Here is a 16,788-nt window from a genome sequence, read left to right on the forward strand (position 1 = left end):
ACTTTAGTAATGGAGAGGGATAGGTATGTGCAACAGGGCAAGGTTTACAATTGGGGGAAGGGTAAATACGATGTTGTCAGACAAGAATTGAAGTGCATAAGTTGGGAACATAGGCTGGCAGGGAAGGACACAAGTGAAATGTGGAACTTGTTCAAGGAACAGGTGCTACGTGTCCTTGATATGTATGTCCCTGTCAGGCAGGGAAGAGATGGTCGAGTGAGGGAACCATGGTTGACAAGAGAGGTTGAATGTCTTGTTAAGAGGAAAAAGGTGACTTATGTAAGGTTGAGGAAACAAGGTTCAGACAGGGCATTGGAGGGATACAAGATAGCCAGGAGGGAACTGAAGAAAGGGATTAGGAGAGCTAAGAGAGGGCATGAACAATCTTTGGCAGGTAGGATCAAGGAAAACCCCAAGGCCTTTTACACATATGTGAGGAATATGAGAATGACTAGAGCGAGGGTAGGTCCGATCAAGGACAGTAGCGGGAGATTGTGTATTGAGTCTGAAGAGATAGGAGAGGTCTTGAACGAGTACTTTTCTTCTGTATTTACAAATGAGAGGGGCAATATTGTTGGAGAGGATAGTGTGAAACAGATTGGTAAGCTCGAGGAAATACTTGTTAGGAAGGAAGATGTGTTGGGCATTTTGAAAAACTTGAGGATAGACAAGTCCCCCGGGCCTGACGGGATATATCCAAGGATTCTATGGGAAGCAAGAGATGAAATTGCAGAGCCGTTGGCAATGATCTTTTCGTCCTCACTGTCAACAGGGGTGGTACCAGGGGATTGGAGAGTGGCGAATGTCATGCCCCTGTTTAAAAAAGGGACTAGGGATAACCCTGGGAATTACAGGCCAGTTAGTCTTACTTCGGTGGTAGGCAAAGTAATGGAAAGGGTACTGAAGGATAGGATTTCTGAGCATCTGGAAAGACACTGCTTGATTAGGGATAGTCAGCACGGATTTGTGAGGGGTAGGTCTTGCCTTGCAAATCTTATTGAATTCTTTGAGGAGGTGACCAAGCATGTGGATGAAGGTAAAGCAGTGGATGTAGTGTACATGGATATTAGTAAGGCATTTGATAAAGTTCCCCATGGTAGGCTTATGCAGAAAGTAAGGAGGCATGGGATAGTGGGAAATTTGGCCAGTTGGATAACGAACTGGCTAACCGATAGAAGTCAGAGAGTGGTGGTGGATGGCAAATATTCAGCCTGGATCCCAGTTACCAGTGGCGTAACGCAGGGATCAGTTCTGGGTCCTCTGCTGTTTGTGATTTTCATTAATGACTTGGATGAGGGAGTTGAAGGGAGGGTCAGTAAATTTGCAGACGATACGAAGATTGGTGGAGTTGTGGATAGTAAGGAGGGCTGTTGTCGGCTGCAAAGAGACATAGATAGGATGCAGAGCTGGGCTGAGAAGTGGCAGATGGAGTTTAACCCTGAAAAGTGTGAGGTTGTCCATTTTGGAAGGACAAATATGAATGCGGAATACAGGGTTAACGGTAGGGTTCTTGGCAATGTGGAGGAGCAGAGAGATCTTGGGGTCTATGTTCATACATCTTTGAAAGTTGCCACTCAAGTGGATAGAGCTGTGAAGAAGGCCTATGGTGTGCTCGCGTTCATTAACAGAGGGATTGAATTTAAGAGCCGTGAGGTGATGATGCAGCTGTACAAAACTTTGGTAAGGCCACATTTGGAGTACTGTGTACAGTTCTACTCGCCTCATTTTAGGAAGGATGTGGAAGCTCTGGAAAAGGTGCAAAGAAGATTTACCAGGATGTTGCCTGGAATGGAGAGTAGGTCTTACGAGGAAAGGTTGAGGGTGCTAGGCCTTTTCTCATTAGAACGAAGAAGGATGAGGGGCGACTTGATAGAGGTTTATAAGATGATCAGGGGAATAGATAGAGTAGACATTCAGAGACTTTTTCCCCGGGTGGAACAAACCATTACAAGGGGACATAAATTTAAGGTGAAAGGTGGAAGATATAGGAGGGATATCAGAGGTAGGTTCTTTACCCAGAGAGTAGTGGGGGCATGGAATGCACTGCCTGTGGAAGTAGTTGAGTCGGAAACATTAGGGACCTTCAAGCAGCTATTGGATAGGTACATGGATTACGGTAAAATGATATAGTGTAGATTTATTTGTTCTCAAGGGCAGCACGGTAGCATTGTGGATAGCACAATTGCTTCACAGCTCCAGGGTTCCAGGTTCGATTCCGGCTTGGGTCACTGTCTGTGCGGAGTCTGCACGTCCTCCCCGTGTCTGCGTGGGTTTCCTCCGGGTGCTCTGGTTTCCTCCCACAGTCCAAAGATGTGCGGGTTAGGTGAATTGGCCAATGATAAATTGCCCTTAATGTCCAAATTGCCCTTGGTGTTGGGTGGAGGTGTTGAGTTTGGGTCGGGTGCTCTTTCCGGGAGCCGGTGCGGACTCAGGGGGCCGAGTGGCCTCCTTCTGCGCTGTAAATTCAATGATAATCTATGATTAATCTAGGACAAAGGTTCGGCACAACATCGTGGGCCGAAGGGCCTGTTCTGTGCTGTATTTTCTATGTTCTATGTTCTTAATACCACATTCACCCCCTGTTAAAAAAGAGTCTGGCGGGGGTGGTGGCTAATGGTAACAGTCGCCTTTAACATGGTATGATCAGATATGGAGGTAGCGTGGTACCTCCTTACAGGGCTGTCGAGAATATTTACAAAGTGTTCGTTCACGGTTAAAGTCACAGCGAAGCAATCAGTCGATCGGGTTGCCTGATCGTCCTTCTGGATCGTCTGGGCTTCGGTGGTGATTCTGGTGGGGGTCCAGGTGGTTGCGGCTCCGGGAGTGTGGTTTTGGCTTCCCTGGCAGCTTTGTCACCCCTAGGCGGTGCTGTTGGGGCAAACGGTTGACACGGGGAGGGGGGGGGCGCCTGTAGGGGGCGTCGGTGGGTGGGCGGGCCTAGGCAGGAGCGGCGGGAATACTGACCCTCCAGTGAGGTGCTGTGGGGGGGGGGGGGGGGGGGGGGGGGTGGGAGGTGGGGGGGTAATGGTTCGGGTGCGCGTGGGGTTCCTGCGGGCGCCAGGTCCCGGAGGGAATCTGTATCTTGCCTACTGTCAGGAAACGCCACGTAGGTGTACTGGGGGTTAGCGTGCAGCAGGTGGACCCTCTCGACCAACGGGTCCGACTTGTGCACCCGCACGTGCTTCCGAAGCAGGATGGGTCCGGGTGTCGCTAGCCAGGTTGGGAGCGAGGTCCCGGAGGAGAACTTCCTGGGGAAACAAGACGTTCATGAGGTGTCTGATTGGTAGCTGTACAGAGCAGCGACCGGATGGCATGGAGGGCCATGTGGAGGGCCGTGGAGGACTTCTTGCCAGCGGGAGACTGGGAGATTCCTGGACCGTAGGGCCAGTAGAACAGTCTTCCAGACCGTTCCGTTCTCCCTCTCCACCTGTCTGTTTCCCCGGGGGTTGTAACTGGTTGTCCTGCATGAGGCAATGCCCCTGCTGAGCAGGAATTGACGCAGTTCGTCGCTCATAAAGGAGGACCCCCTGTCACTGTGTATGTACGCAGGGAAACCGAACAGTGTAAAGATACCCTGGAGGGCCATGATGACGGTGGTTGCGGTCATGTCTGGACAGGGGATAGCGAATGTGAACCGGGAGTACTCGTCAATCACGTTCAGGAAGTACGTGTTGCGGTCAGTGGAGGGGAGGGGGCCTTTGAAATCCATGCTGAGGTGTTCAAAGGGACGGGAAGCCTTTATCAGGTGCGCCATCTCTGGCCGGTAGAAGTGCGGTTTGCACTCCGCGCAGATTTGGCAGTCCCTGGTGACTGTCCTGACCTTTTCGATGGAGTAGGGCAGGTTGCGGGTCTTGATGAAGTGGAAGAAACGAGTGACCCCCGGGTGGCAGAGGTCCTCGTGGAGGGCTCGGAGGCGGTCCACTTGTGCAGTGTGGTGGTATGTATTAGGGGTAATACGGTACACCACGTGTCGACAGGCTATTGGTGGAGGGATGCCAGGTCCTGATAGGACCTGCCACCTACTGGACTCCACCCAGAAATGCCGGTATAAGAACCCAGTTTTTCCCTCCATTTCCCTCAGCAGTTGTATTCTGTAACCACGCTGCTGGGGATAAAGTTCTGCTTAATAAAGCCTTCAATTGACATTACCTCAACCTGCCTCGCGTCATATTGACGGTGCTACATGCAGTGACACAAGTGCCGCGGGACAGGGCATCAGGAGGCTCGTTTAGCTTCCCTGGACAGTACAAAATCTCGTAGTTGAAGGTGGAGAGTTCTATCCTCCAACGCAAGATCATGTCATTTTTAATCTAGCTCCGCTGTGCATTATCGAACATGAAAGCAACCGACCGTTGGTCCGTGAGGAGAGTGAATCTCCTGCCGGCCAGGTAATGCCTCCAATGTCTCACAGCTTCAACTATGGCTTGTGCCTCTTTTTCGACCGAGGAATGGCAAATTTCGGAAGCATGGAGGGTACGGGAGAAGAAGGCCAAGGGCCTGCCCGCTTGGTTGAGGGTGGCCGCCAGAGCTACGTCGGACGCATCGCTTTCGACCTGGAAGGGGAGGGACTCGTCGATGGCGCGCATCGTGGCCTTTGCAATGTCTGCTTTGATGCGGCTGAAGGTCTGGCGGGCGTCCGTCGACAGTGGGAAGGTTGTGGATTGGATTAGGGGTCGGGCTTTGTCTGCGTAGTTAGGGACCCACTGGGCGTAGTAACTGAAAAACCCGAGGCAGCGCTTCAGGGCCTTGGGGCAGTGAGGGAGGAGGAACTCCATAAGAGGACGCATGCGCTCTGTGTCGGGGCCTATAACTCCATTTCGCACTACGAAATCCATGCTGAGGCGTTCAAAGGGAAGGGAAGCCTTTATCAGGTGCACCCTCGCTGGCCAGTAGAAGTGCGGTTTGCACTCCGCACAGATTTGGCAGTCCCTGGTGACTGTCCTGACCTTCTCGATGGCGTAGGGCAGGTTGCGGGTCTTGATGAAGTGGGAGAAACGAGTGACCCCCGTGTGGCAGAGGTCCTCGTGGAGGGCTTGGAGGCGGTCCACTTGTGCAGTGATACAAGTGCCGCGTGACAGGGCATCAGGAGGCTCATTTAGCTTCCCCAGACGGTTCAAGATCTCATAGTTGAAGGTGGAGAGTTTTATCCTCCAAAGCAAGATCTTGTCCTTTTTAATCTTGCCCCGCTGTGCATTATCGAACATGAAAGCAACTGACCGTTGGTCCGTGAGGAGAGTGAATCTCCTGCCGGCCAGGTAATGCCTCCAGTGTCGCACAGCTTCTACTATGGCTTGTGCCTCTTTTTCGACCGAGGAATGGCAAATTTCGGAAGCATGGAGGGTACGGGAGAAGAAGGCCACGGGCCTGCCCGCTTGGTTGAGGGTGGCCGCCAGAGCTACGGCGGACGCATCGCTCTCGACCTGGAAGGGGAGGGACTCGTTGATGGCGCGCATCGTGGCCTTTGCAATGTCTGCTTTGATGCAGCTGAAGGCCTGGCGGGCCTCCGTCGTCAGGGGGAAGGTTGTGGACTGGATTAGGGGTCGGGCTTTGTCTGCGTAGTTAGGCGTAGTACCACTGGGCGTAGTAACTGAAAAACCCTAATCAGCGTTTCAGGGCCTTGGGGCAGTGAGGGAGGGGGAACTCCATAAGGGGGCGCATGCGCTCAGGGTCGAGGCCTATAACTGCATTTTGCACTACGTAGCCTAGAATGGCTAGACGGTTGGTGCTAAATACGCATTTATCCTTATTGTACGTTAAGTTAAGGATTTTCACGGTCTGGAGAAATTTGCGGAGGTTGGTGTCGTGGTCCTGCTGGTCATGGCCACAGATGGTGACGTTATCCAGATACGGGAAGATTGTGCGTAAGCCGTACCGGTCAACCATTCGGTCCATCTCTCGCTGGAAGACCGAGACCCCATTAGTGACACCAAAGGGAACTCTTAAAAATTGATAGAGCCGCCCATCTCCTTCGAAGGCAGTGTACCTGCGGTCACTATTACGGAGGGGTAGCTGGTGGTAGACGGACTTGAGATCCACCGTGGAGAAGACCTTGTATTGCGCGATCCTGTTTACCAGGTCGGCTATACGGGGGAGAGGGTACGCGTCCAGCTGTGTAAACCTGTTGATGGTCTGACTGTAGGATGACCATCCTATGTTTCTCCCCGGTCTTTACCACCACTACTTGAGCTCTCCAGGGACTGTTGCTCGCTTTGATGACCCCTTCCCTCAGCAGCCTTTGGACCTCTGACCTGATGAAGGTCCGGTCCTGGGTACTGTACCGTCTGCTCCTGGTGGCAACGGGTTTGCAATCCGGGGTGAGGTTCGCAAACAGGGAAGGAGGCCGCAGACAGTAAGGGGGGGTATAGGGCCGCCGAATTTAAAGGTCAGGCTTTGCAAGTTACATTGGAAGTCCAACCCCAGGAGTGTAGCCGTGCAGAGGTGCGGCAGGACATAAAGGCTGAAATTGGTGAATCTCCTGCCTTGGACAGTGAGGTTCGCTAGGCAGAACCCCTTTATCTCCACCGAATGTGACCCGGAGGCCAGGGAGATCCTTTGGTTTACAGGGTGGGTAACAAGTGAACAGCGCCTTACCGTGTCGGGGTGGACAAAGCTTTCCGTGCTCCCAGAGTCAATCAGGCAAGACGTCTCGTGGCCGTTGATGAAGACCGTCGTTGTTGCTGTTGCGAGTGTCCGAGGTCGACTTTGGTCCAGTGTCACCGAGGCCAGATGAAGCAGATGCGATTTCTGATTGGGCAGCGTGTAGTCGGCCGTGCTGGGGGCCTGGGGCCCCATCCAAGATGGCGTCTCCCTTGGATCGCACATGGTGGCCGGGGATGGACAAGATGGCGGCGGGGATGGACAAAATGGCGGCGCCCACCCGTCCAGCGTGGTGTCCGGGGGGCAAGATGTCCGCGCCCGTGGGTCGCACGTGGCTCTCGGATAGGGGGGTGGCGGTGAGCGCTGGCCGGTCGGGGCCTGAAGGGGGTGTTGCCGCGGCGGTCCGGAGTCGCTGGAGACCGTGGCCACGGCGCGGGCCTGCAGACCCCCATAAAGTGGCCCTTCTTGCCGCACCCTTTGCAGGTGGCGGTGCGGGCCGGACAGTGCGGGCAGGGATGATTTGCCTGCCCTCAGAAGAAACAGCTGGGCCCAGCGGCGTTAGCGGCCGTCTCGCAGTGCAGGCCTGCGGGGTCAGGGGGAAGGTCTGTGGGGCTGCCGCTGTGGGGTGCCACGCAGCCCAGGGGACTGCGCATTTTGGGAGGCTACGTCCATAGACCCTGCCAGGGCCCGTGCCTCTCTAAGTCCCAGGGTGTCCTTTTCTAGGAGTCTTCGGCTGATCTCTGAGGAGCTCATACCTGCTACGAAAGCATCCCTGATTAAAAGTTCCCTGTGCTCGCTCCCCGAAACTTGCGGGCAGCCACAGTTTCGGCCCAGCACCAGTAGCACCCGGTAGAAATCCTCCAACGTTTCCCCGGGGCTTTGCCGTCTAGTTGCAAGCCGGTGACGTGCGTAGACCTGATTTACAGGGCGGATATAGTGTCCTTTTAATAGTTCGATCGCGGCATCATAGTCCTGTCCGCCTCCTCGATAAGGGTAGATCCCAGGGCTGACCCTTGAGCGCAGGAGATGCATTTTCTGTTCTTCTGAGGAGGTGCCGCCCGCCGTCTCGAGGTAGCCTTTAAAGCACGCCAGCCAGTGTTTAAATATTGCAGCCGAGTTCTCCGCGTGGGGGTTGAGTTGTAGGCACTCCGGTTTGATGCGGAGATCCATCCTTCCAGCTTAAGCCTAGTCGATTAAATTGATGCACGATCAATTACACTCAAGACGAAGTGATTTCATAACTGAAGACTTTAATCGACTCAACCTTGTTTCCCAGCAGCTTCGGTACAGAAAGTGAAGGCTGTTGGGACGGCACCGGTTCTTATACTTCGCCTGTCAGGGCGGAGCTATGTATCAACAGCCAATGGTAAACTCCTAGGTTTAACCAAAGGTCATCAGCCTCTTAGGTACAGCAATACCTGATAATAATAAAAGATAACAAATAGGTTAGACCAAGGAGAGCCAATGGATGTTATCTATCTTGACTTCCAAAAGGCCTTTGATAAGGTGCCTCATGGGAGACTGCTGAGTAAAATAAGGGCCCATGGTATTCGAGGCAAGGTACTAACATGGATTGACGATTGGCTGTCAGGCAGAAGGCAGAGAGTTGGGATAAAAGGTTCTTTTTCGGAATGGCAACCGGTGACGAGTGGTGTCCCGCAGGGTTCAGTGTTGGGGCCACAGCTGTTCTCTTTATATATTAATGATCTAGATGATGGGACTGGGGGCATTCTGGCTAAGTTTGCCGATGATACAAAGATAGGTGGAGGGGCAGGTAGTATGGAGGAGGTGGGGAGGCTGCAGAAAGATTTAGACAGTTTAGGAGAGTGGTCCAAGAAATGGCTGATGAAATTCAACGTGGGCAAGTGCGAGGTCTTGCACTTTGGAATAAAGAATAGAGGCATGGACTATTTTCTAAACGGTGACAAAATTCATAATGCTGAAGTGCAAAGGGACTTGGGAGTCCTAGTCCAGGATTCTCTAAAGGTAAACTTGCAGGTTGAGTGCGTAATTAAGAAAGCAAATGCAATGTTGTCATTCATCTCAAGAGGCTTGGAATATAAAAGCAGGGATGTACTTCTGAAGCTTTATAAAGCACTAGTTGGGCCCCATTTAGAATACTGTGAGCAATTTTGGGCCCCACACCTCAGGAAGGACATACTGGCACTGGAGCGGGTCCAGCGGAGATTCACACGGATGATCCCAGGAATGGTAGGCCTAACATACGATGAACGTCTGAGGATCCTGGGATTATATTCATTGGAGTTTAGGAGGTTGAGGGGAGATCTAATAGAAATTTACAAGATAATGAATGGCTTAGATAAGGTGGATGTAGGGAAGTTGTTTCCATTAGCAGGGGAGACTAGGACCCGGGGGCACAGCCTTAGAATAAAAGGGAGTCACTTTAGAACAGAGATGAGGAGAAATTTCTTCAGCCAGAGAGTGGTGGGTCTGTGGAATTCATTGCCACAGAGGGCGGCGGAGGCCGGGACGTTGAGTGTCTTTAAGACAGAAGTTGATAAATTCTTGATTTCTTGAGGAATTAAGGGCTATGGAGAGAGAGCGGGTAAATGGAGTTGAAATCAGCCATGATTGAATGGTGGAGTGTACTCGATGGGCCGAATGGCCTTACTTCCACTCCTATGTCTTATGGTCTTATAATACCACATCCCCTATGTAAAAGTTCCGGACTGTCAGCGTCCCCCCCGTCCTGTCTCCATTTTGTGAAGGTGTTGTCTAACATGGCTGGTGGGAACTTGTGGTTTCCGCAGATGGGGGTCATCTCGGCAGACCAAAATGTTGCCTCATTTGATTCCATGTCCTTGTGGTTACCACCACTGGGCAGGATGTGTACTTCGTTTGGGAGGCGGGGGGGGAGTACTGCCATGGCGAGAGCCCTGAGGGTCAGCCCCTTGCAGGAGGCCTCCTCTATCCACACCCATTCCATAGTGGGCTCACGTATCTATCTCCTCACTCTTCCTGCCGTAGCTGCCCACTGGTAATATTGTACGTTTGGTAGTGCCAGGCCACTCCTATTGTTTCTGCTTTGCAGCGTTGATTTGGGGACTCTCGGGTTCTATTGTTTCTGCTTTGCAGTGTTGATTTGGGGACTCTCGGGTTCTTATTCCCTCACCCAAATGGCATGATCATTTTGTCTATACTTTGGAAAAAGGCCTTGGGGATGAAGATAGGTATTGATCTGAACATGAAGGGGGACCTCGGCGGTACGTTATTTTGATCGTCTGCACCCTCCCTGCCAGGGAGAGGGGGAGTATGTCCCATCTCTGCAGGTCATTTTTGACTTCCTCCACCAGGCTAGTCAGATTTCACTTATGGGTCAGTGTCCTGTCCCGGGCTATTTGGATCCCCAGGTAGCGGAATTTGTTTTGGGCTAGTTTGAATGGGAGTTCCTCCAGCTCTGTCCCTCCCCCGTTTGGGTTCACCGGGAATACCTCGCTCTTGCCCAGGTTTTGTTTGTAACCCGAGAAGTTTCCGAACTCTTTCAGGAGCTGTGTGATTGCTCTCGGGCCTTCCTGCGGTTCCAAGACGTAGCGGAGCAGGTCATCCGCATAGAGTGAGACTGTGCTCTCTGCCTCCCCTTTGTATGCCCTTCCAGCTATTCGCGTCTCGCAGAGTGATTGCCAGGGGTTCAATTGCTAGGGCAAACAGGAGCGGGGACAGTAAGCATCCCTGCCGAGTGCCTCTGTGCAGCTGGAAGTATTCAGAGCTGGTGGTGTTAGTCCGAACGCTCACCTTGGAGGTGAAATGAAATGAAAATCGCTTATTGTCACAAGTAGGCTTCAAATGAAGTTACTGTGAAAAGCCCCTAGTCGCCACATTCCGGCGCCTGTTCGGGGAGGCTGTTACGGGAAGGATCCGGAATGTGGCGACTAGGGGCTTTTCACAGTAACTTCATTTGAAGCCTACTTGTGACAATAAGCGATTTTCATTTCATTTGTACAGGAGTTTCACCTAGGAGGTGAATCCTACTCCTAGCCCAAACCACTTTCGAAGGCCTTTTCTGCGCCCAGAGAGACGATCACCTCTGGTGTTCTTGTGTTCTTTCCCCCAGGGGGGGTCTCATTATTACATTCATCAGCCACCTGTGTTCGCAGTAAGCTGCCTACCCTTGACAAAACCCGTCTGGTCCTCTGCGACCACCGCTGGTAGGCAGTTCTCCAATCTTTTGGCCAAGACCTTCGCGAGTATTTTCGCGTTTACATTTAGCAGTGAAATGGGTCTGTAAGAGCCGCATTCCGTCAGGTCTTTATTTTTTTTGGGTGATGTATCGAAATTCCACTGAAACCTAGGACCTTTCAAAGTCATTGACCTGAAATGTTAACTCTGCTTCTTTTTCCACAGTTGTTGTCAGAGCTGCTGAGCAGTTCCAGCATTTTCTGTTTTATTTCAGATTTTCAACATGAGGGACCTCTCGGAGTGAGCTGGGACTGGGGGATGGGTCTCGTCAGGGGCTCCAGAGATCGGGATGCCATTTAACAATGGTGGCTCGATCTCTCGCTACGCCGAGGAGTTCTGGCCAGCGGAGCTCCTCAGTGTAGAAAATGGGGCTATGTGTGGCCTCAGCTGTGCATTTCCTATCTAACTCGAGTGCCATGCGATAGCGTTGTGCTTTTCAGAACTGCGAGCGCCAGGAAACACGCGGCTAACGTGCTTGTTATGGGACTTTGTTCTCATTTGGTTAAATTGTGCCCATTGTTAATTTTATCTTGGTTTTACATTGCTAAGATATTACCCATCACCTGTCGTGTTGGGTGTTCCGATACACAAACGAACCAACACGGGTGTAGATGGTACAACTCTGTTTTATTATTCTGTACAATAATAACTATTAACTTCTGGCTGTGGTTCGTACTTCACCAGCTAACCTGTGGACCCAGCCCTAGCACTATCTTAGTGAGGCACTCAGCACATGGTGCATGGCTGAGTGGCACGCTGTGAGCTCTGTGCTCTGAGATATCCCCTGGTAGAATGAGCGGGAACTGTGGTGTTCCCTGTTTTATAGTGCATGTGCTCTCACTGGTGATTGGCTGCGATGTTGTGTGTGTGTTGGTTGATCCAACTACCTGTCCATCAGTGTGTGTGTGTGATTGCACCATGATATGTTAATGTGGATATCATGACATCCCCCCTTTTCACAAGAATATGTGCCTACATGGTAATAAATATTGGTGTGTACTGAGTGCAACTGAGTATGTGTGTGCAATATTTACAACATGTACATGAAGCTAAACTATGTACATAGGAAGGTGTCAGGTGCAACAAAGCAACGAGGTTGTACCACAAACAAAACAAGTGCAAACAGCAGAGAACTTCTGGAACGACAAGAAGAAACTCGTTAACAGTATTGCAAAACAATTCAGTGAGTCCAATGTGCAAACAGGCTCATAAGTCCAGTCTATTAGGTGGGCGCGAATTCGGGTTGACCGCCTCAAGGGTGGGTCAGGATCCACCGGCTGAGGAATGGGCCTGGCCAAGGGCGAGAGAGGAATAGGCAGAGTGGCAGGAAGCTCAAAAAAGCCGACATCAGGGACAACAGGAGGGCGTGGCACCGGTGCATGATCACGTAGCGAGCGCGGAAGCAGCCGAAGGGCCCGCCGATTACGCCGGCGAATGGAGCCATCAGGCATGCGAACCAGGAACGAGCGGTGAGCCACGCGGCGGAGAACCTCGGCGGTTGCCGACCAGCCACCCTCCGATAGGTGTACGCGGACGTTGTCTCCAGGCGCCAGGGCAGGAAGATTAGTTGCCCGAGCGTCATGTGCCACCTTCTGCTGAGCACGCTGCTGTCGCATCATTTGCAGTACTGGAGCATGGTCGGGTTTAGGAACATGAATAGACGGCACAGTGGTCCTGAGGGTGCGACCCATCAACAGCTGGGCTGGCGAGAGGCCCGTGGACAGTGGGGCCGAGCGATAGGCCAGCAGGGCTAAACAGAAATCAGATCTGGCATCAGCAGCCTTGCAGAGGAGCCGCTTCACGATATGGACGACCTTTTCCGCCTTGCCATTCGACTGGGGATGCAAAGGGCTGGACGTTATGTGTGTGAAGTCGTATGAAGCGGCATAAGAAGACTATTCTTGGCTCGCAAAACAGGGCCCGTTGTCAGACATGACGGTGAGGGGGATGCCGTGGCGAGCAAAGGTCTCTTTGCATACTCTGATGACAGCTGATGATGTCAAGTCGTGCAGGGGTATGACCTCCGGATAATTTGAAGAATAGTCAATTATAATGACGTAGTCCCTGCCGAGCGCATGAAAGAGGTCCACACCCACTTTTGCCCAGGGGGACGTGACCAACTCATGAGGCTGAAGTGTCTCAGGGGGTTGCGCCGGCTGAAACCTTTGGCAGGTGGGGCAGTTGAGCACAATGTTAGCGATGTTGTCGCTAATGTCCGGCCAGTACACAGCTTCTCGGGCGCTCCGCCTGCACTTTTCAACTCCGAGATAGCCTTCGTGCAGTTGTTCGAGGAAAAGCCGGTGAATGCTGTGTGGGATCACAATCCGGTCCAACTTTAAGAGGACACCATCAACGACGGCCAAGTCGTCCCGGACATTGTAGAATTGTGGGCACTGCCCCTTGAGGCACCCTTCCGTCATGTGACGCATCACACGTTGTAGAAGGGGGTCAGCCGCAGTCTCACGGTGAATGTGGGCCAGGCGTGCATCAGTAGCCGGCAGATTGGCCGATGTGAAGGCTACTTGTGCGTCGACCTGACAAACGAACCCCTCCGATTCGGGCGGTGTGGTCACTGCTCTGGACAGGGCATTCGCGATGATGAGGTCCTTTCCCTGGGTGTAGACAAGTTGGAAGTCGTAACTCCGGAGCTTGAGCAGAATGCGCTGGAGGCGAGGGGTCATATCGTTGAGGTCCTTCTGAATGATGCCGACCAGGGGCGATGGGCGGTCTCCACAGTGAACCGCGGAAGACCATACACATAATCGTGGAATTTGTCGATGCCGGTCAACAAACCCAGGCACTCCTTTTCAATCTGCGCATAGCGCTGTTCTGTTAGGGTCATGGCCCGCGAGGCATAGGCGACCGGGCCCCATGATGCAGTGTCGTCCAGTTGCAGGAGTACCGCCCCAATGCCGGACTGGCTGGCATCAGTCGAGATCTTTGTGTCCCGAGTGGTCTCGAAGAACGCCAATACCGGGGCGGTGGTGAGCTTGATCTTGAGCTCCTCCCATTCCTTCTGGTGTGCGGGCAGCCACTGGAATTCCGTTGTCTTCTTGACCAGGTGGCGAAGAGCCGTTGTGTGCGAGGCAAGGTTGGGAATAAACTTCCCCAGGAAGTTGACCATCCCAAGAAAGCGTAACACTGCCTTCTTGTCTGCTGGCTGCGGCATGGCTGCAATAGCTGCCACTTTGTCGGCATCTGGCCGCACCCCTGACCGGGCTATGTGGTCCCCCAGAAACTTTAGCTCAGTTTGGCCAAAAGAGCACTTGGCTCGGTTGAGGCGCAGGCCCTGATCTCGTATCCGTGCAAAGACACGCTTGAGACGACTGATGTGCTCCTGTGGTGTGGTGGACCAGATGATGACGTCGTCAACATAGACTCGTACCCCTTCGATGCCCTCCATCATCTGTTCCATGATGCGATGAAACACCTCGGATGCCGAGATGATGCCAAATGGCATCCTATTGTAGCAGTATCTGCCAAAGGGAGTGTTGAAAGTGCACAGCTTCCTGCTGGACTGATCCAGTTGAATCTGCCAAAAACCCTTTGAGGCATCAAGCTTGGTGAAAATTTTAGTGCTGGCCATTTCGCTCGTGATTTCTTCCCGTTTGGGTATGGGGTAGCGTTCCCTCATGATGTTATTGTTCAGGTCTTTTGGGTCGATGCAGATCCGGAGCTTGCCGGAGGGCTTTTTTATGCACACCATGGAGCTGACCCATGGCGTTGGCTCCGTGACCCGGGAAAGCACTCCTTGGTCCTGCAGGTCCTGCAGCTGCTGCTTGAGGCGATCTGGTTTGAGCCGTATTCTGTAAGTGTAGGGCAGTGTGCCCATGCCCTCGAAAACCTCCTGGTTATGGGCGAGGAGCGAGTGGAGCTGCGCCCTAAAGTCTGCATCCGGGAAAACGGACGTGCCTTCTGGAGACAAAGTGTGTACCCACTGAACGAGGTGGAAGATCTTGCACGCCTGTGCGCCTAACAGAGAGTCCTTCGAGGATCCAACTATCTCAAAAGACAGTGTGGTTGTATGTGAATTGTGTGCAACCTTGAGCTGGCTGGACCCCATGGCCGGGATAATGTTTCCGTCATAATCAACCAGCTGACAGTGGGAAGGCAGAATCGGTGGTTTAACCTTCAAGGTGTGGAAGGCTGACCATGCAATGAGATTGGCGGAGGCACCAGTATCTAAGCGGAATGTGATTGGTGATCGGTTGACCGTTAGGGTGGTACACCATTCATCGCCTGGATTAACGCTGTGCACTGGCATCGGCTGGTGGGTCCAACTCGGGGACATCCGGTTCTTGTTTATTACCGCAACGCGGAAGGGTTCCCGATCGTCGGTATCACCGGTCTGCACGTCGTCAGGGTATGACTCGGTGTATGGGGGCTGAATGGCCCGCACGTCCCTGCGAGGCTGGCGGAATTGCGGAGAGTTGGCAGGTTGAGCTGCTCGACAGCAGGCAGCGTAGTCGCCCATCCTGCCACAGCATGAGGCATTGTCGCGCTTTGGCCGGACATCGCCGCTTTAAGTGTGCAGATCCATAGTTGCCGCACGTCGTGATGTCATGGCATTCGTTGCATCACCGCGCATGCGTGGTGCGGTCTTGCAGAGAGCACGCCTGCGCATCCCGTCCCTCTGCGTCGACATCCCCTCTTTTGGCGCGTACAAGCGCGGGAGGCCTCGGAAAGCGCGCAAAATGGCCGCCCTCGTCCGGGCTGCGGGCCGGGAGGAACTCAATCGACTGGACCCGCTCGGGCTCGTAGGACCCCTGCCGTGCCGATTCGGCCGCCTGGAACTGGGAGTACCGGCTGGTCGCGTTTTCGTGGAGGACGCAGGTCTCGATGGCGGTGGCTATGGTGAGGCCGATGTTAAATCAACTGGCCAGTAGCTGCTGAGTTTACTTCTGCAATTCTGCAGCCCTCTGGCACAGCCTCAGTTCTGGGGAAGATTGGAAAATTATGACCAATGCCTCTGCAGTTTCCATCTTTACTTTCCTCCGCAATCTTGGATGCCTCCCATCTGGTTGTTGTAACTTATAAACTTTAAATATAGCTAGCCTTTCTAATACTTCCTCTATTATTTTATAGCCCACCCAGTATCTCAACTACCTGAGATAGCACTAGGGATTCTGTCAGCTGTGCGATGTAGAAATATTCATTAATGGGGGATAAATACCTGAAACACTAGTCAAAAGATAACTAGCGTTACTGCAATTCAGTTTGCATTTTTTTTTTCAAATGTATGTTCTCTTTGACTTTCAGAAATGTAGCAACAGAAGAAAACAAGCATCCTGCAGTAGAAAAGGTTGTAAATGCAATACCACCTCTAAAGAGGTTAAAAGAGCATCAATGGAATATGTTGACCAAAGAGCGAGTATCTGACGAAGGCCTGGGCAGCACAGGAAGAATATTTAATGAAATCGACGTTCTGAAAAAAACTCACAGAAACACACTTAGTTGGCAAATGTTTGAGGAAGAGGACTACATAAATAAAAGAAGCACTGGAGCAGTGCAGGAGTGTCTCAGTTTCACTGTAGAAAATGCTGCAGGACAAGTAACTGAAACAGAATGGCAGGTGATGTTAAAGTTATACTGGGTGAGAATGGAAATGTTTCCCATCAGAGTGAATGTAAAGTGCAGTTACAGGCTATTTGGTCCAACCTGTTCAAGCTGCCATTTATGATCCTCCTATCTTTCTTCATCAAATTCAATCAGCATAACCTTCAATTCCCTGGTCTTTCATATGTTTATCTAGCCTTCCCTTAAATAAATCAATACTATTCTCACCACTCTGGAGAAAGAAGCTTCTTCTGAATTTTCTATTTGATTGGTGACTATCTTAAGTTGATGGCCTCTAATTTTGCTTTTTCCACAAGTGGAAACATTCTTTCTTTCAATTGTATCAAAACCTTTCATAATTTCAAAGACTTCAATACTAATACTTCCATATAATTGAAAAATATTATGTTTAGTTTGGCAATCTATTAAGTGATCTCC

General features: G+C 51.9%; 1 protein-coding gene across 1 annotated transcript in view; it reads left to right on the forward strand.

Moving 5' to 3' along the window:
• LOC140404157 (uncharacterized) overlaps positions 1 to 16,568 on the forward strand; it is a 96,715-nt gene extending 80,147 nt beyond the window's left edge. The window contains exon 11 of the mRNA XM_072492574.1: positions 16,054 to 16,568. Within this exon, the coding sequence (XP_072348675.1) occupies positions 16,054 to 16,474 (421 nt within the window). The 3' untranslated portion in view covers positions 16,475 to 16,568. The remainder of the gene's footprint in view (positions 1 to 16,053) is intronic.
• Positions 16,569 to 16,788: the final 220 nt, after the last annotated feature.

Source organism: Scyliorhinus torazame, chromosome 29, assembly GCF_047496885.1.
Source record: "Scyliorhinus torazame isolate Kashiwa2021f chromosome 29, sScyTor2.1, whole genome shotgun sequence".
Classification (NCBI taxonomy): domain Eukaryota; kingdom Metazoa; phylum Chordata; class Chondrichthyes; order Carcharhiniformes; family Scyliorhinidae; genus Scyliorhinus; species Scyliorhinus torazame.